This window comes from Opisthocomus hoazin, chromosome 8 (genome assembly GCF_030867145.1).
Source record: "Opisthocomus hoazin isolate bOpiHoa1 chromosome 8, bOpiHoa1.hap1, whole genome shotgun sequence".
Classification (NCBI taxonomy): domain Eukaryota; kingdom Metazoa; phylum Chordata; class Aves; order Opisthocomiformes; family Opisthocomidae; genus Opisthocomus; species Opisthocomus hoazin.
The window spans coordinates 39,868,002-39,895,796 of NC_134421.1; the positions used below are offsets into that span (position 1 = coordinate 39,868,002).

The following is a 27,795-nucleotide window of genomic DNA, read 5'->3' on the forward strand; positions in this document are numbered from 1 at the left end:
ACAGAGGTCCCTTCCAACCCCTACTATTCTGTGATTCTGTGATTCTGTGAAAGTCACTAAGCACATGACACAAAAAAAACCAAACCAAAACAAAGCAGTATACAGGCTAAAGCATGAGTTAGTATCTACTTGCTCAAATAGCGGTATTTGAAATGTGGGATTATAGTTGCATTTTTCGTATTTAGTCCTTTAATTAACAGCTTTTCCATTACATCTTTGAGAAAGAGAACTAAATATGTGACTTTTTCATTAAAATAGTAAAAAGTTATATTACATGCTAATAGCACTACTAGATATCCAGCTTTACTATGTGTGGTCTTGCACTCAGTTTGAAACTAAGGCTAAAAATATAATGAAATATAATGATGCCCATGTACAGCAGTGAGTGCTACAAGTGCCAGAAATACACATATGTTAGCATCTTGCCATCCCAATTATCAGGGCAGGCATAATTAAACACATTACGAAAGTGACTAACTTCATCACTTCCATACTGTGGAAAAATTAACAAACCTGTAGAACTTTTACTTTCTTACTATAAGCAAGCACATGTCCTTTAAAATGCATTAATGATCACCTGTATTGGACTGAATTTGATTTGTTGTTTTTCAGTGAGAAAACATGCAAGCTCTGTATTTCAGAAAATCACTGTTTGCATTTGCATTGGATAAAATGTCCTGACAACCAGGATTGGAATAGAGACCTCTTGTGTTGCCTTTCAAACCACCTGAAATGAGTATCATCACTGATACGCTGTGCTAGACCCAGTGAGACTTAAATTCCTTGCAAACCGCGGCCAGGCAGCAGTTGGAGAAGTGAAGATCACCCTGCCTGCAAGAGTCAGCCATGCTCTAAGAACATCTCTTTGACAAAACACTAGCAGAAAAATGCTACTTTGGCCCCTTGACCAGCTGTGGAAATAGGTAAGCAGGATCCTTGCAGCTCTGGACTCAAGCCATGCCACCCTCATTACGTTTCTTTTGAGTCTGGCTTAGGGGACGGTTCCTCTCAGCTTGTCATACTGGGTCTGTTTATTCTCCGTGGAGAGAAACACGCACCTCTAGGGCCTGCAGCATCTCATCCTACTGTAGATGTTTAAAAGCACCCCAACTGTACCTCGATTTCTCCATTGACAGTAAACACACAGTGATTAAAATCAAGTGGAGATGTGTACACAGCAGCCACCTAAAACAGGCACTCCGGGCCCCTTCATTCCAAGGAGGGTGGATGTGGTGATGCATCACAGTGAGGTTGGCAGAAGATGTAGGAACACTGCCTGAGCCAGAAGCCAACCACACTATCCATGAGGTCTTACTGTAGTCCTGCAGCCTTCTCCATGATCTGTTTTCTCAGATTGTCTTAATATTTTTACAGTCATAACTTCCACATTTACATTTCAGGCACAAGTCTCTGCCTTCTACTCTGCCTCTCATCTGTGCTTTTCTCCCCTGCATATCTGGCGAACACTCAGACTGGAGGAGCCTTTGCACACCAGAAGAAGAAGTGGGGCTGGGAGGCAGCTGAGGTTTGCTGCAGGATGGAAACCAAAGCTAAAAAGTGCACGTACCCTTTAGCATCACTCATGCACAACTGTTTGTTTAAGGTTCAGCTCTCTGTGTTCCCCTCTTCACATATCTGCCTGGATTATGTCTAATTGAAAAAAGGTAGATCTTCAGGGCAGGCAGCACTCAGTCCTTTATTTCTTTCTGATGCTCTACACAGGGCATTTATAACTATTACATTATAATAATACCAAGAAGGCAAAGCTGCCCTATTTACAATTATGGGATTATTTTTCACAGCATTAAGAATGAGTTTCCAAACTCAGTTGGTTTTCTGTTGTTGCTAAGCACAGAATTCATGCTACCATTCAGAGGGACAGAAAATGCCTGTACTCAAAAATCAGATAAGAATTCATCTGTGCTCTTGGCATCAGCCTCAAACAGAAATTGCTTGAAACTATGCATTTTTAAAATTTTTTTTCTGATTTTACCAGTTTGCTGCTAGTGCTTGTTAAGTTAGAAATAAAATCTGTGAAACAGACAACACTAAAAAAGAATTTCTAGAAACAAGTAGTTCTAAAGCATTCAGTCAAAGGATCATGATCCTGATGGTCTTCACTTGTGATTTAATACCTTGCTCTCTCAACTTGACTTTATTGCAGTAGCAATGCAATGACGCCAGAATGACATTGTAAATAAAACATGTCAGCTTAGTTGCACAGTCCAAATAACTTTAAATAAATAAATAACTCAATCACACAAGCAGCATTCAAAAATGTAATTAGAAACAGCTTCTTGCTTTGTGTTGTAAAAATATGAAATAGTATTCAGGACAGGCTGTTTCAAATAATATTCTTCCCTACATTCAGCAGCTCCAAGGTCAAAGTACTGGAACTTCATTTTTCAAAGTCAAAAGGATGATTTAATAATTATTTGCTATGAAGGCTTCTCTACCCTGCATACAATATCAAATTCAGTGTAGCTTGATACAGCGTGTATTTTCATTCATGCTTTCAGTACAGCTCTGTGAAGTACAATCATTTATTATACATTCTTTTGAATCTTTTTGAAACAGCAAACAAAATGTAAAATGCAATGGGAGAGAAAAGAAAGCACCAAAAATGTTACTAGAAAAACAATATTCCCTTTCTTATCCTCCTTGTTCTAACCATGAACCGCTGTCAGCATTGAACAGTGGTGGACATTGGAAAATAAAACTGAACTATAGGACTTTATGCAGCTTTAATGTCCTAGTACAGCAGTGATAAATTCTGAGTGCCATGACAGTGTCACCTCTATGATAATTACTCAAGCAATAGAGATCTCATTAAAGAGAACTAAGTGTCTCAGAAATGGTCTTTGCTAGCAGAGTTAGTTAGTAATATATAGGAGAGAAAGGACCCATCAGTTCTTCTCAAATTCTTTGCTAAACTTCAGTTCAACAGTCTAACATGTCTAGGACTAATAGCAAAAGTCACACTGGCCCAAATGACTTAATTCTTCACAGAGCATTGGGCGAGTTATTCACGCAAGGCTCAAACCACAGACAAATGTAAAGGTAGAGCACAGCATCACATGAAAGAGGTTTTTGGCCACATACTTGTGACCCAGATTCCTTTCTTAACAGCTAGATTCAATGGAGCAGACACTGGGCAAACTACAGGGAATCATCTCCCCAGTTAACCTTTAGTGGCAGAAGACATTACAGTACAAGGACTTGTCATTAAAATACAGAAATGTTCATGTGAAAGTGGAAAGTGGAAACTTACTAGCAAATACTAATTTAATGTATGTATACCCAATATTGTAAATGCTTGAAATATGGAAGAATTTCTTTCTTGTTTGGTTAAATTTCTCTCATTCTCCTATAAAGTCAGCTAGCTTCTGCTTCTTTTTCTGATGTCATTTTGCAGAAAACACCTTCCAATTCGGATAGTCACAGAGTTCTTACCTGGCAGTCTAAGAAGAAAAATCAGCAATGTTTTAACAATAAAAGGTCAGGGTTTTTCTGCAAAGTCACTGAGAATGGTGTTATAAAATGCCCCTACTAATAGCAACTGCAAAGTAAACATTTATTTACCTTTATGTAGTTTCAGCTAAACAACATTTGCTCTAGTGGAAATAGAGTGACTAAGCAGCCTCAGCAGCTTGAATGAAACATCAGGAGAGTGTACCTGCATGACAATGAGAAGGTCAAACACCAAGATGAAAGAAGCCAAGAAGGCTCTCGAGACCTCGTCACTTGGCAGAAATCCACGATTCAGCTTGTCCCAGCTGATCCAGTCAGTAGTGATGACAAGCACAACTACAGAGGTCAGAGTAAACAGAACTGTCCTGCAAGGGGAAAAAAACAATAGTTTAGAGAGAATATGATAGTAATGAAGATGCATCATTCTATTTTATCTGTCTTCTAATGGTCAGCTAGCGCTTTATCAGTACTTTTCCACTGATAAAAAAAGATTGAAGAAAATTAAGTGTACAAACAAATCATTTAACTCAAAATAGAAAAACAGTCATCTGTATCCTTAGTAAAGAGAAATTTAGTAGCTACCACTAAGCATGTCGCAAAATTAGGCTGGAGTGTATTGCTCTTGTTCTTCTTTCCATATTTTTCACTGGAGATGCAAATCAATTAAGAAAAATAAGAAAGAAGCAAACTATAATAGTGTACCAAGGACTCTATGATCTACACTGAATTCACATGAGCAATTTGAGAGAACATTTTCTGAGGCACCAAGGACATTAGAACCTTTGAAAAGTCTTTTCTCAGCTGCAGGAGCTATAGAACACTAACTGTGAAGTCTAGTTTTTATATAGAAACATGTCTTTATGAAAGAAATTTTCATTGCACTAAATTAATCTTTAACAGATTCTGGGAGTTGTAGAAAGATTTTGATTTGCATCTCCTAAGATGTCCCTTGTACAAGTTTTCAACGCATCTCACAGCATTTCTGAGAAGTCAGTGAAGAGTGAATTACAAAAGTAATAAAGCCTTCATATGAATGCTATGAGAATTCCCGAAGACACATTTGGCTAATTCATACAATTTTGCAATATGGTATTTAAGAAAATATCTTTCTAAGCTATCCTCTCAAAATAATTCTGCATCATTTCCAACAGCACTTTGGTGATATCCTTCAGAGTTGGCAGCGATGACTGGTTGAATTCCTGGTTCCGTGGAAGCAGGCAAATTTAGCTGGTAAATTGAGGAGGAGCAAGACTTCTCCCAGAAGCTATAGCTGTCAGTAAATCTGTGCTATAATCGAGGCATATCAACATCTAAATGCATGCACACAGCTAAAAAATTGTGGCAGAGTAGAGTTTTTTTCTACAGCAATAAAGTCTCATTTTCTTCAGCTACCAAGGGCTGTAAAACAATGTGAAGAATATTTCCCACAACACTTCCAAATGGGACAAATGCTCAGAAGAGTAAAAGAAAAAATCTGTACACCAGCAGTCACAGGTTACCAGTTTGTATGCATTTCTTTTCATGTATCAGCCTTAGCTATGTCTATGTAGGAAGGGAAAACAAATATGCACATAAGCAGAAGTATACACATTTGGACTCCTAAACATCATTCTTCTGAGACACGATGGGCTGTGCTTCTTCACAATATAATGAGACACAAAATGACTTGATTGCTATCACCTTTACCGTTGAACATTTGTTTTTATTCTTAATAAATTAATTTAGTTATATTCAATACTCTGGTTGGCACCATAACACCCTTGAGTGTATTACCAGCATCTGGGGCAGAAAGAAACAAATGAGGCATATTAGACTTAATTAGACCTAAGCAATATTCAAGCCTGCTTATCCCTAAAACATTTGCTTAGCTACCATCTCACCTGTCAGTTCCTGAACCTGACACACTTTTCTACAGGCTCCACTTTGGCACATATCCAGAATGGCTTACTTTGGAGAGGTGATTCATTACGGTGCTTCTCTCGTGCATATAGTCTGATGAGACCCACAAAGGTGTTTTTTCTCACCTGTTTCACCTTCATATCTGAAATTCACATGAAGGTACATGTTCCTGCTTTAGCTGGGAAGTTCTCCAGAAAGAACACAGTCCTCAGTGCTTGTCTGCTGGCCAGTGCAGACTGCCCTGGCCACTGGGTGCACTGATTTTCCTTGTCCTCCTGCTGAGGAACCCACATCTCCTGGTGCACGTACAGTTTAGAAATGTAATTCAAGTCTGTGTAGTTTGTTATGGGAACCATGTACCCAGACGTTATGCTCAACACTGTTCTGCTTCAGTCCTCTTGAATTATGCATCTGCATTTTGGAGCGAGAGTTCAAAGCATGAAAGGTCAGACTTTGTCAGGTAGGCCCACAAAGGCAGACATATTTTTATGCATGCTTCATCGGCATGCATGCAAAGACCAATGTGTGTGCTCAAGCCCTGATTTCCTTGAGGAAACACATATGCACTTAAAAAACTGCTTCGTTATTCATTCTGAAATGTCAAATAGGGAGGGAAGGGAGCAGAAAATGGGCTGCTAATAGAATAAGAAAATGTGAAACCAATAAAAAAGGTTAGAAATAGACTTTCGAAATGGTGGCGTTAAACAGCATAATTAGCACTCAGTTGTATTTTTGACCCATGACACTGGAACACAGCAAGATATTCAATACATGCTTCTGGAGTTATTATAAACTGAGTTTGTCTGGGTTAGAGTGCAGTTCAAAGCTTCTGAAAGCACACCATTGCCCCCATGTCCTGGGGATTTCATTTAACTTGACATAACTTGTATGAGATGAACCCTTGTGAGCTACCCTGCAATATTTAGGCCAGTGTCCTTTATTCCGCAACGCACATTACTGAGAAAGAGCTACGCCATCAAACTATTCACCACATTGCTAGAACGACCTCTCCGTTGTTTGCTTATACAAGGGCTACGAGGGGAAAGGCAAGAAAGGATTGACGCTTCTCTGTACCAGACATTAAGAAATGCAACTTCTTTCTCTACTTCACAGAGGAAATACATTTTTATATTTCACTTCTAATTCTAGCTTGCTTTATTGAATTATTATGTGCCCTGGGCACCTATTCAGCTACAGTAACACACATTTTACAACATAGCCCATAATCTTCAAGATACAAGGCTGCTATGAAGAATAAAAATAAAAAAAATGTCTGCAAAAAACCACTGTCCAGGGCAATTGCACACTGAGAAGTTAAAATTATTAGGTAGGTCCCCAAAAGTCACTACTATGATTATCACTGCCAGTGATGATCTAAAATCCCCAGTTCTACACCAAATGGAAGGAGCGCTTGAAGAGAGGAGCTTATTACTGCCAGGAACCTCTAAGGAAGCAGGTGATTTTTAGACTGTATCTTTATAATGTTTGATAGTAAGGACTGAGTTTGGTCTTGAATTTGTCAAACCAAGTCACTCATGCCAAATTGAATCCACACTGCTGGGCCTCACTTGCCAACACAACATTAATTTTATGCTTGCACATTTAGCAAGGGCCAAACCAGGTGTCTTTGGCTTCTGCACCTTCCCACAGCAACACTTTCTTGGACCATAAACTTTGACCAAGCTGACCAACCACTTAGCACCCAGCATACTACATGCTACAAGAGGTTATGTACAACATGGGCCAGAAGCTTGAGCAGGTTTTTATCACTGGTGGTGGCTGCAGACAATCCCTCATGGCAGACAGGGTCATAACCTCAACTTTGCAGTCTCTAGCACGGAGAAATGCCATTTTTGGAGAAGAAAGGCCATAACACCTCTTTTTCCTCTACACTAGTACAATCAATAGGAAGTGTAGAACATCCACATGTAATGGGGCATCTTCAACAAACTATGCAAAGAACCCGGCGTTAATTTACCTACAATCTCTCCAAACTGCCATCCTAGTGTTCAAGAAAGTAGCCATCATCCTGTGAGATCCGGACAACCCAACCTCGACGAGCTGTTTGGAAAGCACTTAGAGGTGGAGAAATTCAGATCTGCTGTCACAAGCTCGCATCACAAGTGTAATCCACAGCTTTGCTCCGCGTGATCTCTTGAACTTTGCAAAAGTCTGAGATGTTGGTCACATACGAAACTTCCGTTTGCTCAGTGGAGGTCAGTTATGTGAACTGAAAATGGCTATCACTGCACCACGATGCAGACTCTGGTGGATTAACAGGCTTGCATGTAGTATTTAGAAAAACAGGACATTTTTGCTTTGGGGCAAAGTTCAGTATACAGGTACTGGCCTGCACTGTAGGCAGTGTTGCATATTCCCTGATGTCCCTGCTGTCTCTGTCTCAGTCCAGAATTTTTTTTTTTTTTACATGTCCATAAATTTCACAGCTTGCTAATGGAGCATGCATTGGGCTGCTCTTCTATGCCAGATCACAGACTTCATTTGTTCACCTAGATACAAGCTTCATAAAAACCTGTGCACATTAAGCCAGCACACAGCACACTGTATAGCTTCTGCGAAAGAAGGAACTTTGCTAGCAAGACTGTCACTGGAAACAGTGGGCTTCATTTTGCTGTGAGAGTCCATACTTACCTTCATTGCCCATACATACAATGGCCATCATGCATATTATCTCAGCCCTACTTCTTTCTGCCTGTTGGGCTGAAAATATTGCACCATTCTCTTAAACACCACTTGCTCTTTCAAAAATCACAACAAAATTTCTTCCCCAGACTTTCTGTCTCTCTGCCCCTTGTACGCAATGCCTGAGCTGTCACTTGGCACATGATGACCAGGGATCAGGCTGGACTTTCCTAATGATTCTTCAAATAAAAATCCTGTCATAAAGGAAAATCGCTGTTCATCATCCCTCCCTTGTCAGTGTTCTCCCCTCACACTCCGAGAAAAGCTCTTCTCATGGGGCTTTCTGAGAAATTTCACCGCTGCTGTCCCAGTGCCCAGCTGCCCTACACGCCGCACTCTGGCACAGCTGTGGCCAAAGGGTGAATCAGAACTGAGAAAACTTAAATGAGAAACACAGGCACATTGAATAAACAAGACATACTTACAAAGTGTAATGAAAAAAATAACCTGGACACAAACACCAAGGACACAAAGCCAGTAACTCATTCCATCACAGTAAGAAAAAGTACCAGAAGTAGAATAGCGCTAGTTGAAGCCAACACATTCCCTAGAAAATAACGTGAGAATAGGGTGTATTTGGGTGAGCAGAGCTGTGTCCTTCTTCAGCAGACAATACTCCAAAGTGCCAGGGCCACCTGCCTTCATCCACTCCAAAATATGGAGGATAGGGTGGGGTTTCCTAAAAAGCTCTTCCAGAACTCTAAGATAAATCCTAAATGTTCACTGAAAGAAAACAAAAAACACAAAACCCAGTGGAGTGAGTAACCCACCCAGTGCTGCGAGGGCATAACTTTTTTTGTAGGATTCTTTGCCAGAATCTTTCCCCAACAGATGTTTCCATTTCTATGCTCTGGGCTGCTTCATGGGTAACATCACTCAGTTGTGGCAAAAAAAAACAAAGATGACTTTTCCCATTGCCTCCAAGCAAGCCTGGCTTCTTTCCATTTCCAAGTGGCAGGGACAACCTGAGATACTCAGCTTTCTGGGATATGAGGAGCAGGAGCTGCCACACTGCATGCTGGACATAACTGGAGTTCTGTAAGCTCAGTCTGGCACGGAAGACTCTCAAGACTCTGCAGACTCCCTTACAGTGCTGTTTTGCCAGTGCCCTCATCCTACTGCAGACATTGTCCTTGCCCTGGCTGACCGATCTGTAACTCTTCTCCCTTTGTCTTGCACCTGCACAATCCTGAGTTTATGAACTGCAAGTTCTTTATGAATGGGATGAGCCTAAATTTGTCTGTGGAGAAAAGAAAAAGCCACTTATTCTTGGTATTTGCAATGCAGTTTGCTGTCCTCTGAATGTGTAGTCGCATTCAGATACATCAATAATTCTCTAGATCCATAACTAGCAAGAAATAAAGACCTTCTCTGATCAGAAGCCAGCAGGTTGGAAACTCCTTTTTGAAGAGTGCAGCAGGGAACGCTGCATGCAGCTCAGTGCAGACTGCCTGCCATACCAGAGTTTGCAGTCTGTCTGCCCAAAGGGAAACCCCACCACTGCCATCTGACATGCCACCAGTGCCATCCCATGCCTGTGCATTCCTTGTCGTGACAGAGCAGTGCGCGCCAGAGCAGCAGATGGGCTCCTCCAAAACACAAAGTTGGGCTCTGGAGGACGGGTGTGAGAAACTGAGCCAGAAAGGGAGAGGGAGGCAATACGCATGCTTTGCAGTCTACCACAAGCAATGCCAAGTGGTGATGCAAACTTAAGACTTTCTGGCTTTATTTTGCAGCCAGGGGGCACATCATTTAGTTTTATTTTAATTTCAAAATAACAGCACTGCCACCAGTCCTACTGGCAAAAGGTTTTCCTGGCTATATCTGTAAACTGCCCATGCAAGTGCACGTATTGTAATCGCTCAGTAACATTACAGGCCATGACAAAGGCTGGCTTGCCTGTCTTGCTTCATTAAATCAGTATGCCAGGCATGAACTTACTGATGTTCTGAGAAGTCTTGGCTGAGAGAAGACACAACGTGCCGCAGTGATCTTAGGTCCTGGCTGCCTGGGGACACCCTCTTCTGCCATTTTGCATGCACTACTTCCCACATCAGGACTTCCCTAGGCAGAGTTCACGAGGCCCTGACTGATCCTCTTTCAGCCCCAATGATGTACCACATAACCATTCATAGCACATCTCCTCCAGACCTGTGCCAGATGTATCTTTGACTCCATCCACCCACATCTTCAAGAAACAGTCTGTGTTAGTTATCTGTACTGAGTCAAAAATTGAACAAAACAGAATTTGTCCCTGGAAAGATAAAGACAAGCTAAGAAATGTATACAAGTTCTCAAAGCATTTAACGTTAGAAACAAGAGCTTTTCCCAGTCTGATTGTCCTGATTCTTCATGTCTAAATCAGCAGGCTAAAGTGTACCAAAACCAAATTTGGTCTATGACAGGATCTCATTTCTCCAACTGTCACACAGTGAAAGTGAAGTTTTTCACTGCTCAGATATCAAGTACAATTCTTTGCACAACCATATGTATGGGGAAGATAATAACACCTTCAATTTACCAGCAACTTTGAGCTGCTCATTGTTAGAGCTACTTAGAATTTTCTTCTGTCTTGCATGACCCTCTGCCAAATCTTTTATGAAGCTGCAGCTTTGATGATCAGATAGCAAGAGTTCTGCTAAGATCGACCGAAGAGATGAAAGACAAACTTTAGATATTTTCCTCTTCTTTTGTCTTTTCCAAAAGGCAAAAAGCATATCATGCCCTTTGACTACACCTTTTCCAGAAAAAAAAGCCTTACCTGTGCTTAGTCAAAAGTAGCTCTTAGATTTGTATGACATAGCACTGTGAGAACATTTCATCACACTTTCACACATAATTGCCACTAAGCCAGGTTATTTAAAAACTGCTAAACATTGCTAATAAGCATTCCAGATATTGCTTGATACTATGTACATTTGGGACAGAGGGAGACATTAACAAAGAAACGAGATCATAAATTCTGTATTCCTATTATTGTACATTAAGGAAATGAACATATATGCTTAATAAAATATATAATATATATGTGAACTACTAAACAAAGAAAATTAACTAGCATATAGTTTAGGTATATTTAAACTCTCTATAAAATCACCTAGCAGTTAATCAGCACAGCTTCAGCTGGTGCTGTAGGGAACAAATGCAATTCTAATCAATGTTTTATAAATTACTATTTATGTTTTCAGTTGCAGTGGTTTATAATGTCATTTTTTTCATGAACGTACCAAGTTAGTTAAAAAAACCCTGGGAAAACAGATACAGAGAGAGAGGAACAAATTTTACTCCTCTTGATATTTAAAAGTGCTTTCCAGTCCTCAGGAAAGAAAGATCATCAATCAAGTTAAATACTTTCCATAATTTTTAATCCCAGAATCAGCACTGGCCAAACATACTGTCCCACAGTGTACAATAACTATAAAGAACAATGCTACTGCAGATGTTCATATGCAAATGCCAACACTTTTTAATTCACTTGTTTTAATTAAGATGGGTTCTGTTATTAAATCTGTCAAAAACAGCAACTCTAAAACCATTTAAAATAAAATATTTTGTCTGCCTGTTGCTTGGTGTCAGCACCACTTCTGCAATTAAGCAAGTGTAAGGGACAGATGCTCTGCTGGTGAAAAGCACCTGGGTTCTCTGGAGCAGCAGGGATCCAAGCCTCCAGCTGGCCACAGCTCTTCTGCCCTGGCAGGACAGTGCTCTAGAAGGAGGGCGAGCAGGGACTCCAGAGCTCTGCCTTTCTCAGCAGCTACCGCAGTGCCACGGAGCGACACAGTCAGTGTTGAGGAGCCCATATTCACAGTGTGTGCATCTTGTGGGCTGGGCTGAGCTGAGCACCCACCTGTAACTGTAGCTTGCTAGGTGAGACCCCAGAGAGCAGCTTCCACTTCAGTTGCACCCAGAAGAAATCCCACTTGTGCAGCCCAAGATCAATCCATGCTGTGAACCAGGTGGCAGGGAGAGAGAGGACTGGGAGATAGATCCCCTTCAGAAGCGTGCGACTGAAGTGAACTGCTAATACAGGCAAACCCTAGAGCAAGTCACACGCAATAAATATCTAGGAATATGTGGTAAATTAATGACACTGGATCTCTTTTGTTAAAATACGGTGCTTGTTCCCCTGATGGGGACAAATACATGGTAGAGAGATGGAATAATACTGGTCCCAGATTTCAGAGCACCACACCTCCCATGACATGCTCCGCAGGCATAAATAAGGGGCAGAAAGTATACTAATGTAGATTACCATCAAAAAGACTTAACTATATGAAGTTAAATACCAATTAGAAGAAAATGTTTTTAAATTCAAACTTTGAATTGCATTATCTTTTTAAAAAACTTGCCACCACAATAGTGTATTAATGAGTTCTATCCTAGAGTAGGAAGAAACGGGTAATTCAGTATTTGCCAGTAACTACCAGTTCCAAAACATCTGTTCTGACATTGCAAGTTCTGAAATACTCTCAATTTCAAACAGGGAATAGCAAAGGAATCTCTATGTTGGGACTGGCTCATAAATGCTTATCAATAGCAGATACCGCACGTTTTGAGAACCTTGCTTTCCCAGTTAACTATTCTAGTCAGTGCTTGTCGTCACTCTGCCTGGTGAGCTGAAGAAACCAGGCACTGCAGAGTATAAAGGAAGCTCTAAGTCTGGCAAAACTGGAACTGTATATTTTGCATTTTTATACATTCATTTTACTTAGAAAAATAAAAAACATTTTTGTGAATGTAAACAGTGCAAGTTTCTTTTTTCCAGTTATATCAGTTTGTCAAAGAAAGGATATTACCTCTCCCACAAACCTTGTTTTACTTCCATCCTTTGATTGCAACACTTGCAATTTTATTGGAGTGTACCAATGTGATTCCAGAGCTATTTGGGATTTTTGCACAAAGATTTGTATAAAGCCTGAAATTACATTTATGTTAATACACAGAGGAAACATTTTAGTATGTTTCATGTAATAGAATGAATAAGATTAGGTAATGTAATCACATGGTGAAATATTAGAATTCTAGTGAGCATAATTTTTTTATTATAGGTAGAAGCATCTTTGAGTTTCCTTTTGCCACACCATTAATTTACTAAAATGAAAGTGTTATCTATTTCAAACAGCAGCTCATTTAAATTAAACTCATCAGCCATAAGCTTTAAGTTTCAAATGCCATTTCCTATCTGTGACACAGAAAAGGAAAAACAGTTTAAGAAGGTTTGTGTTCTTGCTTGTAAAAGACATTTTCAATCAACACCTATCACAGGCAAGGTAGCACAGGACTCACATGAGTTCTATTCAAGGAACTCTACTCAACTTCCAAAGTTAGAAGTTAATTGCCTAACTTCTGTAGAAAGCATTTTGAAAACACCCCCACCATTTTATACAAGGTAAAAGGAAGCCATTTTTCTGCTTTATTTTCAGCTGGATATATCATTTACTCTGTCATCAGAATGGAGGGTGGAAGACAGCTGGCTCAAGAAACAACAGAAAAAAGACTTTCAAAATTTTTTTCAGAGCATCGAATGGGCCTGGCAATTTTTCAGTGAAAATGGTTTATATTGAGACAGTGCGGGAAGCTGTGTCAGAACTGGGCATGATTCCTGCAACTCACTGCGGTCGAGGAGGCAGGAGTTAGGGCAGCATATCAGCTGCACGAGATGAGGCAAACAGACCAGGAGCAAATACCTGTTTGGTGTGATTCAGACTAGGTATTTGAATATCAGTCTTAAAGAGACCACCTGAAGGCCATAACAACCGGGCTTTTGGATGCTACATGGTACTATTTGTTCAGACTCTCTAGCTGGAGCTGCTCTACTTCGTATAAACAAGTCAACAACTCTCTTGACACAGATTTCCCACACCCATCTGAGTGTCTTAGTGGCTAGTTATTAAGTCTTTATGTTATTCTCCTTCCCTGGTAAGCGTGAGGTAGAGGATTGCTGTTCAGCATAGTGGGAAGACACAGGATCACATGCCAAAACAACGGGAATGTTGTCTTTCCGTGTGTTTCCAGCATCCCCACTAACTGTCACAGAAACTGGTTATGCAAAGAAAACATTCTTGGCCTCCTTTTCTCAGTTATCATGAAGTACTCAGCAAAGTCTTAAATTCCTTGCAATGCAGAACGGGAAAAAGCTTTTGAAATTGAAAAAACATATGCCTTTACATTTAGAAGGCAACTCCCATTTCAAATGCGTTTAGATGGCAATTGAAATGCTACTCTAAGATCCTAAAATTAGGCACTTCAGATCTATAGCAGGAGCTACAAGTATATCCCAACACCTCCTTGATCTTCCTGAGTTGAAACCTGTTACTAAATTCTAGTTTCAGAAACCAGCAAGAGCATAAGTGTGAATTTAACACCACATTTTCAAGCCTACCTATGATCTGGGTTACTTGGATTTCTAGATAGTTGATTTAAGACAAAGTGATTGATTTTCAGAAAACCAAATTAACAAAATGTAAGTCAGAAAGGTGGTAAAAATCAATGAATTAATAAACCAATTCTTTCATTAATAAAAAACTCTGTTCATTATTTCCCATTTATTGAATTTACTAGCACTGTTTGTATTCACAATTTATTTCATAATTTATGAATCTTTAGCCCTGATCAAAGTTTTACTACATAGACAACAGTCTGAATGTTTTCTTCAGGATATTAGAGACTCATATTTCTTTTCTGCATTTCAAGTATTCAATTTTTTTTTCCCAAATCACATGTGAAGTCTGCTACAATTTGGCTAGAGCCAAGCAAACAACTGATAGTTAATTTTTTTAACATACAGTATTTTACATATGGTTTAGTTCAGTACAATTAAAATATTTTATAAAGAATTTAGATCCAGCCAGAAACTTAACCATATGTGGATTTTTTTGAGAAATCTACACATGTGCTAACATATCTAATCTGCCATTACAGTCGACACAGATTTGGTTGCCTAAACATATGTGTTTAGTGTGATCTGGGGCACCGTGGAGTACCTTGGCTGGCCTCCAGACCCTGCAATAAAAGATCTCCTCTGAGTCCTGTGTCATGTCTACCAGGCCTGTGCACTTCTTCACTACCCTAAAACATTTCAAATTGTAGTCAATGCCTATGTTTAGGTACCCAAATCCCACCTTTATTCAGGTGGTGGAGTTTGGAAAATTATTCAGGTGACCAAATGCAAGTTTCTACTCCAGGTAAACTGAATGACCGTCACCTGCATTGGTTAGAGCTCCATAGGCTGTAGTAGGAGCTGGCATGTCGATAGCTGTAATCAAGATGTGAATATCAGGCATCTGACTCCAGAGCTGAACCTCAAGATGGAATTCAGTTTTCAATGTTTTAATTTCTTCAACAAAATAATGAAAAGCCTGCGTGACTCGGAAAACAAATACATTTTATTTAGGAACTGTAAAAACTCATCTCGAATAAAACAATGGAAAAGTTCTATACAGAAACTGTGAAATGAAAAATGCCACTGAAAAGTTGGGGTTTATTTGCTTTTTAAAACACATTTCAGGAAACTGAAGTGACTTTGCAGAGCAGTTTGATGTTGCAGAGTCTTAAAATTATCCTTGCAAGTTTTTCCGAAGAACAAGAACAAAAACCATAAAATTTCTTGCTGTCTTTGTGATCATGAGTTACAAAGCATTAAGGATGAAAATGGAGTCTGATTTTATCTATGTAGAACATAAGGAACACATTGTCCTTCCCCAGATGCTGTCACGTTGCTACTCTTAAACAAAGCTTTTGATAAGAGTAAGTGGGAGGGCTGTATAGTATACACTTCTATTCTCACAGCTTTTCAGACGACGTATCATAGCCACAACCAAAATTTAAAAATACACTTCAAATTTAGAATAAGCTAATCATAACAGTTTAATAGCTTTCTGTGTTCTGGACTAGATTCACTGTATATTTTAGCTATATAGTAGTTTGATGGAATAAGAAATTTCTCATTATTTTAGGTTTCATACACCATGGTATCTATGGGATATAACTTCTCATTCATCAAGATGTGCCTTTTACAATTACATTTGTGCAAACCTTACCAAAGTAAAATATAATTATAATTGTTTTGAACTGCTCTTTAATGTTTTTTTCCAAAGCATTTTGAATAGATGCAGGCTCTTTCATCTAACAAGTTGATTATATTTTGATTAAATGTACTTCCAAAACAACTCCAACAAAAAAAAAAACAAACCAAAAAAAAAAAGCTTAATCTTGCCTCCTGAGCAATGCATTTTCATGTCAAAAATCTTCCAAAGAACGTCAGTCTTACCTTAGTAAGAAAAGGGCAATAGTAGACAGCAAGCTCAGCATGAGCTGGGAATATGCGTTGGCAGCAAAGAGGTCCCAACAGTGTTCAGGGCTGTACGAACAGGAGCACGGACAGTAGATCAAGGGAAATTATTATTTTCCTCTACTTTGCATTTGTTAGACCATATCCAGAATATCAGACCCATTTTTTCGGCCCCCTAGTACATAAAAAAAGCACCAAAAAACTAAGGTGGGGGTCCTCAAGCTGGTTGGGGCCCGAAGCACTTGTCCTGTGAGGAGAGGCTGAGGGACACAGGCAAGTTCAGCACAGAGAAAGGACGGCTTTGGGAGCACCTAACAGCTATCCCCCAGCACCTCTGCAGAGGTTAGCAAGAAGATGGAGCCAACCTCTTCACAGCACTGAATGACAGAAGGACAAGAGACAATCTATATGCTGAAACAAGAGAGATTCAGACTGGATATAAGGAAAAACTATTTTGGATGAGTCCCATCAGGCAGTGGAAGAGGCTGCCCAGAAAGGCTGTCCAGTCTCCATCCCTATAGCTTTTTGAGACCCAACTAGATAAAGCTGTGAGCAACCTAGTCTTAGCTCAGAGCTGACCCTGCTTGGAGTAGGAGACTAGAGACCTCCTGAGATCCTGAAGTATCCTGTGATCCTATGCCCCTATGATATTTTCCCTCCAGTAAAAGAATCCTAGTAGCCAAGCATATAAGTCACACGTCATTAACATTTATGGAAGACATATGATCTTATCATCCAACAAGCAATCCTATTTGCCTATTAAAAAAATGTGAACAGTAATGGCACTAGTCTCAACCAAAAAAAGTATTATGATTCCTCCTGAAAAAAGTGCAATCAAAATGGAAGGGATTTTTCTTGTGCATAGGACTTCTGAATTTCAGATGACATTGTTGCTCCAACTAAGACTTTACAAATGCAAGCATTCAAAACTTCACTTGACATTTACAGTAATTGCAACATATAATACTTTTTGCAGATTATTCAAGAAGAATCGATTCCAACTCAGAAGTTGCTCAGGAAATAAAAGTTAATATTCATGTTTTTCCACAAGTTGAGCCAGTTCCAGTATCAGGCTGACTCGTGTCTTGTTAGAAGACAAAGAAAAATCACATCCAAATTACTATGATTTTGATCTCCTGGAAAGTTAACCTTTCTAAGAATAGAACAGGTTTAGAAAGAAGAATGAGCAAAAAGAGGCTAACAGAGAGACTCACCAGAACACATGCTGAAGGCTGGTGCTACTCTGATAATTATAAGCCCAGTTCCATGACAATATGAATATTGTCACTTTTCCAGTGATAGATGAACATGAGGAACTTCCAAGAAGCAAGGACCACAAGAGAACTTGAGAATTGTTATGGCTAAATTCACTAAGATGCCCAGATATATATTTGGTTCAACTTTGAGCTTCTCAGGAAATCCTTATCCCTTTCAAACAGAAACTTTTCAGTATTTCAGAAAAAGTCCTGTGTTCTATCCTGAGAGTAATCTGCACTCTTTTCCACCTTGTTTTAGTAAACAGAAATCAGCAAACAGATAAATTCTGAAAGCAATATTCAGGGCACTCAGCAAAGATACAGTAAACCCAGACTAAGGCTTTTCCACCCACTCCCGCTCACTGAGAAGGGCAGGGGCTCAGATTAACAATTGTCCATGTGGATTTGATCACCAGGGTACTGGCTACTCTGAGGAGACTGAGTGTCTCACCAGTTTTGATCAGAACTTCCTTCACACAGATGAGAAACTTTTCTCAATGAAAGTTTAATAAAAAAATGATGCATTTATGAGTATTTCAGTGTTCTCAAAAAATAATAATAAGAAAAAAATTTTATTCCCAACAAGGTGTAAGCAAGGGTCCCTCTCCTCCTGAAATAATTTGTCGTCCTTTAATTTCCAGCTGTGGTCTCTTCAACTTCTAATGTCCTAACAAGTAAGACTCAGATATGAAGATGCTCAGAATTTGCCAGCTCAGCTGCATGTAATTCTAGATTAAAAAGCAGCTCTCCTTCCATTTGCTTTTAGCTGATGTTCTTACCTGGCAGTTAGCACTCTTGTGGTTTGCTGTCATTTTCAGTCTCTTCCCTGTTCAGTCTTAGACCTGCTTCTTCCTCCTGACCTGTCCACTTGACCTCACTTCAGTCCTGGATGAATTTCAATGTGGTCTGTAACCTGTAACTTGGCCTCCCTGGCTCTAAGATTTGACCATCTTTTGGTGATCTAGGATTGATGCAAATGGCTAAGGATGCCTCAGCAGGACTGAAGGCAGGGGCACAGTCCGGTGCTGGATGACACTGCAGAATTCAGGCAGTAGAGATTGACAGCAAGCGGAAAAAGGGATCAGTTTTCATTTCTTGTGGGATATAATCAGTGGTATTTGTTGCTTCTCCCACAGCTTTCTCCTTATGGATTTCCTTTTGGGTTATAACCATCTTGCAGAAAGTATTAAAGAGCAGATAATCAACATCCCATCTCTTCTGCCTATACAAGAAGGTTGTATACAAGAGCCAGGCTACAAGCTGGGGACAGCCCTTAGCTCTTGCCCAAGGAATAGGTGGACTGTCAGAACAAGGGGCCACATTTAGGCCAAGTTAGGCATTTGTCCAGTTTACCTTCCAGAGACCCACATGCCACACGAACTTTTGCTTTGCTTCCACGATTATACTGAGCTCAAAATAGTTTAGGCACTGCTAAAGACACCCTGATTTTAATAGATGTTGTGCTGACCTAAATTTTGTTAAATACACATTCTGTGTTTAATCACTCCAATCTTCAAAAAGGGCAAGAAGGAGGATCCAGGGATCTACAGGCTGGTCAGCCTCACCTCCATCCCGGGAAAGGTGATGGAGCAGCTTATCCTGGAGGCCATCATCAAGCAAGTGGAGGAAAAGAAGGTTATCAGGAGTAATCAGCATGGATTCATCAAGGGGAAATCATGCCTGACCAATCTGATAGCTTTCTACAATGACATGACTGGCTGGGTAGACGAAGGGAGAGCCGTGGATGTTGTCTACCTCGACTTCAGCAAGGCCTTCGACACAGTCTCCCATAATATCCTCCTAGGGAAGTATGGGCTAGATGAGTGGTCGGTGAAGTGGATAGAGAACTGGCTGAATGGCAGAACTCAGAGGGTTGTCATCACTGGTGCTGAGTCTAGTTGGAGGCTGGTAACTAGTGGTGTCCCTCAGGGGTCAGTACTGGGCCCAGCCTTGTTTAACTTCTTCATCAACGACCTGGATGAAGAGTTGGAATGTACCCTCAGCAAGTTTGCTGATGACACCAAACTGGGAGGAGTGGTAGATACACAAGAAGGCTGTGCTGCCATTCAGCGTGACCTGGACAGGCTGGAAAGTTGGGCAGAGAGGAACCTGATGAGGTTCAACAAAGCCAAATGCAGGGTCCTGCACCTGCGGAGGAACAACCCCATGCATCAGTACAGGCTTGGGGTGGACCTGCTGGAGAGCAGCTCTGCGGAGAGAGACCTGGGTGTCCTGGTGGACAACAGGTTAACCATGAGCCAGCAGTGTGCCCTGGCTGCCAAGAAAGCCAATGGAATCCTGGGGTGCATCAAGAAGAGTGTGGCCAGCAGGTCGAGGGAGGTTCTCCTTCCCCTCTACACTGCCCTGGTGAGGCCTCATCTGGAGTACTGTGTCCAGTTCTGGGCTCCCCACTTCAAGAAAGATGAAGAGCTACTGGAGAGAGTCCAGCGGAGGGCTACGAGGATGGTGAGGGGACTGGAACATCTCTCCTACGAGGAGAGGCTGAGGGAGCTGGGCTTGTTCAGCCTGAAGAAGAGAAGGCTGCGAGGGGACCTAGTATATACTTACAAATATCTGAAGGGTGGGTGTCAGGAGGATGGGGCCAAACTCTTTTCAGTGGTGCCCAGTGACAGGACAAGGGGCAAGGGGCACAAACCGAAGCAGAGGAAGTTCCTTCTGAACATGAGGAAGAACTTCTTCCCTCTGAGGGTGATGGAGCACTGGAACAGGCTGCCCAGGGAGGCTGTGGAGTCTCCTTCTCTGGAGATATTCAAGACCCACCTGGACAAGGTCCTGTGCAGCCTACTGTAGGTGACTCTGCTTCGGCAGGAGGGTTGGACTAGATGACCCACAGAGGTCCCTTCCAACCCCTACCATTCTGTGATTCTGTGATTCTGTTAAACACTTCACCCAATGCTGATTAAGTCCCCTCCAGTTTTACAGTACCCAATGTTGATTAAGTCCTCTCCGGTTTTACAGCTATATGATCTTTTCCTTCCTGTGAAATACTTCAACATATGTGTTTGACAAGCACAAAAGCCTATAGCCTGCCTTCCCATCACTTCTATGACTGCTCAGTCAGTCCCCAGCAAGCACCTGCAGAGAGCAGCTAGAGGAATACTTTTGGAAGGGCTATATTTTGCAGTGCCTCACTTCCTCTCAAAACAGGAAACCTTCATATTGTTAATGACACTTTGAAAGAAATCAGCATTTGGAACAGATGGATGCACTTGGCTTCTTTGATCAACAACCACTAGGGAGACCAGAATCAGCCAAATTTTCAGACATCTGCAGAGCAAATAACTGCATCCACGTCACGAAGGCTGTAAAATGGAGAACAGCTTCTGGGACTGGATATAGTCTCTCGGAAAGTTTTGTTTAGTCATTTTGATTAACTTTGTTAGTATTGTCTTCACTCTTCTCCTAGGTCATTCAGTCATTGTACAGAGATGATATTAAATGAATTTGGCCAGTTTTTCACTGAGTTTTTTGGCTTTACGTTCTTCCTGGGAGCCTTGAAAATAACTGTCATCTCTAGCCAGGAGGCCTTGAAAGATGAATGTGACTTACAATCATTCCTGGGCCTTTCCAGCCATTACTGGCAATCCATCACATAGATTTCTCTATTGATAGCCCCATCAATGCCTACTAAAAAAAGAAAATCTATTTCATCTGAGGCAGTGGCTACCTTCACTAAATTAAAGTAGGTCTTCACTTAGCTGTGGGGGTATTTTGATGCTCTGTTTAGGGAGGAACAGACTTTACATTTAAAACTCCCCAAATATTGTGAAATACTATACTGTTTTTCGAGTTTGAAAGGTGTTCACAAACTGCTTATATATGCACGTCATTCAACATTCAAAGGCGGCTTCAGAGATGGATTATACAGGACCGGGGTAACCACCCCTTGTGTTATGAACAGTAATTGCAGAATGCCACATCTCCTCTGCAGCCAGCTGCCCTCAAAGCAAAATGTTGATAGCTGCATTCAGTGTGGGATCTTCTAATTATTCTTATAAGCCCACAAGTTCTTGAGAAAATGCTGCATCATAGAATAAATTTAAACAATGCTTCTACTGACTAACACGGTTATCAATTTCTCTGTCATTCAAATTATAGTTTCCCTGAATTTGCATAAATCTAAATGCCAGAACAAAACATGTTTAATTCTATTTAGATGTCTGGAATTACATTTGCATCAAATTGGTTTAAAAGACGGGATGTGTGGCTCTGTAATGAATGACACTAGCAAAGGCTCTGTTGCTTTACACATATGGGAAGAACTGAGCATATGAAGGTTTTTGGTTTCAAGGCATAATTCAAAGATAATGTATAGATCACCTGTTTCTTAAGAAAAAAAAACCCAAACATTTGCATTTTTAGTTTGAAGTATGAAGACTATTTTCTAGCTGGACTTACCGTGTGGACAAATCTCTTTTAGAAAGATGGTAACAGAACAACTTGTGATATCAAGAAATTTGGAATGAACAATTACCTTATCACAGGTGAAAGCTGCTTAAAATCTCAGCTCCTGCTTAAGATACTAATCTGGTAACGTGTGCCTGCTGTGTTGACAGCTTGTCCCACCTTAGCCCTTGCCATCAATTTCATTCAAAACAGCTCTGCCCTAGGAGCTCTTTAAAAATGTAATGTTTAAACTTTAATGTTAAAAACATCTCCAAGAGCTTTCTACTTACTTTATCATACTTTGTATTACAGAGCAATGATTTGTTAAGCCTGTTCTTTTTGTAACTGAAGGCCTGCTAATGATTGTTTAGTTGGTCCATTTATTACTGTAAAATTTAATAAAATGTAGCAAATTGAAATGCTTCTTTAATTTTGGGGCTGATCTATAATATAGTCACACCTGCTGCCAAAGCAGAGTCTTATTAATGCTCATCCAGTTTGCTCATGCTGCAAAGAGAATGATAAAACAGCCCTAACAGGCAGTGGATGTCCTAACGAGCACAGCCGTACCATAAAGCCAAACAATCCAAAGCCCAGACCTTAGATCGCATCATCTATACCACGTCTACAAAATCAGACTTTGCAAATGGGATAATAACATCTTCTTTCTCTTTCTGCTTATTCAGGGAGAGACACCGAAGCTGAATCCTGCCTCTCTGAGTTCAAGGCACTCTGGTTTTGTCCTTATGCTAGGAATTACCTCAATCAATCACAGCAAGTCACCTCACTGCAGATATCCAAACAGCATGAGTGATCTTAAAAACTAAAATGATAAAAATGAGGAGATAAATTGAATAACGGTGTTACAAAGTAGTGGTTCAAGTCTCCTAAAAGTGTTTAACTCGTCTCTATTTCCAAACTGATCAGAAAACACAAAAATGAACTTACTAACTTTGACAAGATGGACAGATAGTTAAAATTTGTGAAATTTTCACATGGTTCAGGGAAAGACCTTATGACACAATGTTATCTTGTGTCTTAAGCTATGATCCTAAATCCATAGCCACGGAATTATATTTAAATGGTCTGATTTTCTGTAGTACCGCAAGCCCCACAAATCTCATGTAGGTCAAATTCAAGGGACATTTTTATATATTTAGATGCTTAAAATATAAACATAGGGCAGCAAATTCTGGTTGTTAAGGTATGAGTATTTCAGCCGTGACTCATTTTCCTGGAAGGGTAAAGCATTTTTCATACACACCACCTTCTGAGTACACATACCTGGGTCTTAGTGTCAGCTTCCTTCATTAATCTGATCTTGTTACTGTGAGGCATAACCTGCTGTCGCAAGACACATTACACTTCAGAATGCCACACTACAAAAGGTAAGCATGCAACTTCTTCTGACACTCATAAAGCCAGATCTTTTGCCCACCTATTATAAGAAATAATCCAATCTGGTTTCTGATACAAAAATGATAAGAATATAAATCTTCAATATATTATTACTACTGAAAATTAGAAAATAAGCCTTTAACACAAACAACAAGCCAACAGCAAAACTCAGTAAATGGATGGCAAAAGCAGCCCGATGAAGTGCAAACAAAAAAATACAAAAGGAAACATACACCCAGCACCAGAATTTTTCTTATTGAATAATGGGAAGATATGAATCAACACTGTGAAGAAAGAAATGTAGAAGTTGCAAGCGGGAAATATTTTCAAAGGTAAGGAAAGAAAGTGTCTAAGACTAAACTAATCAAACAGCATGTTTATCATTTTATGCTTCAGAAATCTGTTTGTATGGATACTCAGCTTATTAAATACTGCAGGAAAAATGTCCCCTAGGACTAACTAAAAAAAAAAAAAAGCCGCCAATATCTAAGAGTATTAGAGTTTCATCGGAGACTACCAGGCTTTTACCAGTGATTTCAAAGAGATGAAGGTCAGGTGCTTATTTCAATATACTGGCGCAGATGTTCTTTTTCACTAGGAAAAGTCAATCTTGATGGTTAAAGTGGATATCAAAAGCCATCAACTACAACTGTTCACAAGCACAGAGGTTTCCTTAATTTTGCAACATTACGAAGTTTGCTTACCCTATGCCTGGATGGAAGGTCCTAAATCAATTCTGCTTCTCTAAAAAATTGTATGATTTGCGGGCACTTCATGACATATCGCTGGCATCTCCAGTAACAGGGGTCATATTAACACCACATGTTTTGTAAGCATTATTGATATTATTAGCAGTTATAGATTTAACTATGGATATAAACAGAGATTTTTCTCCAGACCAGAAGAAAATATACTGTGAGCTTTCTAGGCCCCACAACTCCACTGCATTTAATAAAAGAATTCCAGTGTCACTAGAAAGCAAGCTTTGCTTGAAACTAGTTAAAGAAACAAAAGCATGTTTCTGGCTTTAGCAGCTCAGTGTTTACTTTGCACAAATTCCTTTGCTTCACCGTGCCATTATCCACCCATATCGTATGCCATTACTGGAACACAAGCTCTCATTCCACTAATGTTATTGCTTAAAGAACGTATTAAGATGCTGGTGTTTTCATATGGGAGATATCCATACGTCTTCCACAAGTAAGTATATTACCAATAATCCTTTTAAAAGGCTGTCTTTGCTCAGCTGCTTTGCCAACAGCTCTAAGCTTGGTTATATGACAAATCCCACTTACTCGTATGAATTGATAAGAGATGAAGCAACTAACACACTGGTGCTCTCTGATCAGTGACAAATTGTAGAACTGAGACCCACCAAAAGAAACAAACTCTCTTCACAAAGCCCCAAATAGTTTGGTTGTATTTATTACTGAAAATAGAGAAAAGAATTACTGACCCTGAAAACAGCATGTGTTCTTTTATACATTTTGCAAAGAACAATAATTATCAGGAAATATTACCACTAACTTTTTAAAGAGCTCCAGCATTCATGATGATACAGAAAAGCAGCCTCTAGCTACAGTACTACCATGTCTTTCATCAACAATAAAAGCAGTGATAAGAAGATACGGAATATAGGCCAGATCATGCAATACAATACTCTAATTTGAAGACCTAATAATGCCAGGACATTCAGGCTAAGAAGTTTTGCTAAATACTCAAACACTGTCTGAATTAGTTCTGAAGACTATGTCCCATACTGTGAATGATGTCAAATCCATTAATGAATAAAAACTGTTCACCTGAATACTAAAACTGAACTTTTCTACTACAGAGTCTACTCCTTGCTCCTGAGATGGTGATTAAAAATAGCAACTGTCACTTTATCTGTCAGTCTGTGGATACATAGGCAATGCAGGAGGCAGTGTGCAGAAGTGTTTTTGGACCATCAAGCAGCAGTACACAGAAAGGCTGTGAATAAATTAAACCAAAAATATAAGCCTCAGGCTGATGTGTTTGAACTTCACTGCAAACATTCTTCATACATATTTAATTGCTCCATTGAGACTGAGACTGTTCTGGAGATGTTCCAGGCATTATTTCCATTCCATTAGTACACTTGCAGTATGTGTACTCCTTAACCCAAAATGATTGATTCCATAAATGTCTTCTCACTTACTGACCTGAACACTAATTGAGGTTGTGTATAGATTAAAAGGAAGTGTATGCTTATTGAAACCAGCCAAAATATATTGTAGTCACTGAAATATCTTATGGCACAAGAAGAAAGTGGTACTTCCAACTGAAGACACCAAAATACTGCTTCACAGAAACGTTTCAGGTAGGAAGAGCTAGAAATTATACAGCGGGTTGAAAAACTCTGCTAAACAACAGTTTAAATAGAAGTTTAATCCTAACTGCAAAGCTCCACCTATCTGAAACATAACACAATCTTTCTTTGAAATATTATTATCACGCACCAGATGCTTTGGTCTGTGCTTGCATCTTCTAAATTAATTTGCTTTGGGAGAAAGTACAAATTTTTTACATTCCACAAAAATAAAGCTGAAGTTTTTAAGGCCTTATTCAAACCAAGATACTGTTATAAAGTGTAAATTATTCTACTACGAACCAAAATTTTTCATGTTCAAGTTACTAAAGATGTGGTGCAATTCACATACCAGAAGGACGGGACGCCGTCCAGAGGGACCTGGACAGGCACGAGAAGTGGGCCCGTGTGAACCTCATGAGGTTCAACAAGGCCAAGCGCAAGGTCCTGCACATGGATCAGGGCAGCCTCTGCTATCAATACAGGCTGGGGAATGAAAGGATTGAGAGCAGCCCTGCTGAGACGGACTTGGGAGTACTGGTGGATGAAAAGCTTGACATGAGTCACCAATGTGCGCTTGCAGCCCAGAAGGCCAACCGTATCCTGGGCTGCATCAAAAGAAGCATGGCCAGCAGGTCGAGGGAGGTGATTCTGCCCCTCTGCTCCACTCTGGTGAGACCCCACCTGGAGTCCTGCGTCCAGCTCTGGAGCCCTCAGCACAGGAAAGACATGGAGCTGTTGGAGTGGGTCCAGAAGGGGGCCACAAAGATGATCAGAGGGCTGCAACAGCTCTCCTGTGAGGAAAGGCTGAGAGAGCTGGGGATAAGAGAAGGCTTTTAGTACCTGAAGAAGTCCTACAGGAAAGATGGGGAAAATATTTTCAGCAGGGCTTGTTGCAATAGGACAAGAAGTAATGGCTTTAAACTAAGCGAGGGTAAATTTAGACTAGATACAAGGAAGAAATTTTTTACCATAAGAGTGGTGAAACACTGGAACAGGTTGCCCAGAGAGGTAGTGGAGGCCCCATCCCAGGAAATATTCAAGGCCAGGTTGGACGGGGCTCTGAGCAACCCGGTCTAGTTGAAGATATCCCTGCTTATCGCAAGGGGCTTGGGCTAGATGACCTCTGAAGGTCCCTTCCAACCCAAAGCATTTCTATGATTCTATGATTAAATGGTGGCAGCTCAAATCTTAAGTAAGCAACACTGAGGAAACAGTCCTGAAGATCTCCATAAGCACTACTTGGCTTCTGGGTTAACCTGAAAACTATGGACGGTCTTAAACCTTTTAGTAGTTAAGACATTAAAACTACAACCAGTTGTATCACAGTTTGATTGAAAAATGGCGACATTCATAATACACTTCCTTACAACAGAGGTATGTTCATGTAGTTTGTATCAGACATTAGAAGAATCCCTGGGAAACACTTATATTCATATTATACTTTATTTATAAAGTTTAGAAGCATGAGTATGCTAGACTTCACATGACAGAACACTGCAAAGAAGTTTAGACAAGAAGTCTGGGCCTGCCTTTGAAAGGAGTTTCATCCTGAGAACTAATGCACTAAAAATGACATTGCTATTGGATGTGCTGTCTTCCTCCAGAGCCTCCATATGAAATTTATGCAATTTAAAGATGATTGTTTCCCACCTAAATTCCAGCTCTTTCAACTCAATACATCATTTAAAAGTCAAATAAGATACTCCCAGCTTGTTTACTGTCATTAAAAACATGCCTGAGTCTAATGCCTTGCCCAAGACCTATGCTTCCTGCGCTCTGTCAATTGGCCTCAAATATTTCAGTAAATGAGGTCAGGTCAAAGCATGCAAATAACTGGAAGCTTAGCATGTGTCAAGGGCCTTTTTTTTACTGACACAGTACTTTTGTGAGCAGCAAATATGCATTTGTAGATGAGACATTTAGCACATCTCTGTGCCATGTTTCTTTTTAAAACTGAAATTCCAGACAGTAACCTCCTTAGGGCAGAGACTTCACTTGCTCTTGGGCTGCACAATGCTGGCACTATGGAGGGCCCAAGT

At 40.2% G+C, this 27,795-nt stretch overlaps 1 protein-coding gene across 5 annotated transcripts in view; it reads right to left on the reverse strand.

Annotated features, from left to right (window-relative positions):
* Positions 1–27,795, reverse strand: part of TMEM117 (transmembrane protein 117) — a 225,615-nt gene that overhangs the window by 37,698 nt on the left and 160,122 nt on the right. For all 5 annotated transcript variants that reach the window (XM_075429093.1, XM_075429096.1, XM_075429095.1 and 2 more), the window contains one exon: positions 3,677–3,836. In XM_075429093.1, the coding sequence (XP_075285208.1) occupies positions 3,677–3,836 (160 nt within the window). The remainder of the gene's footprint in view (positions 1–3,676; positions 3,837–27,795) is intronic.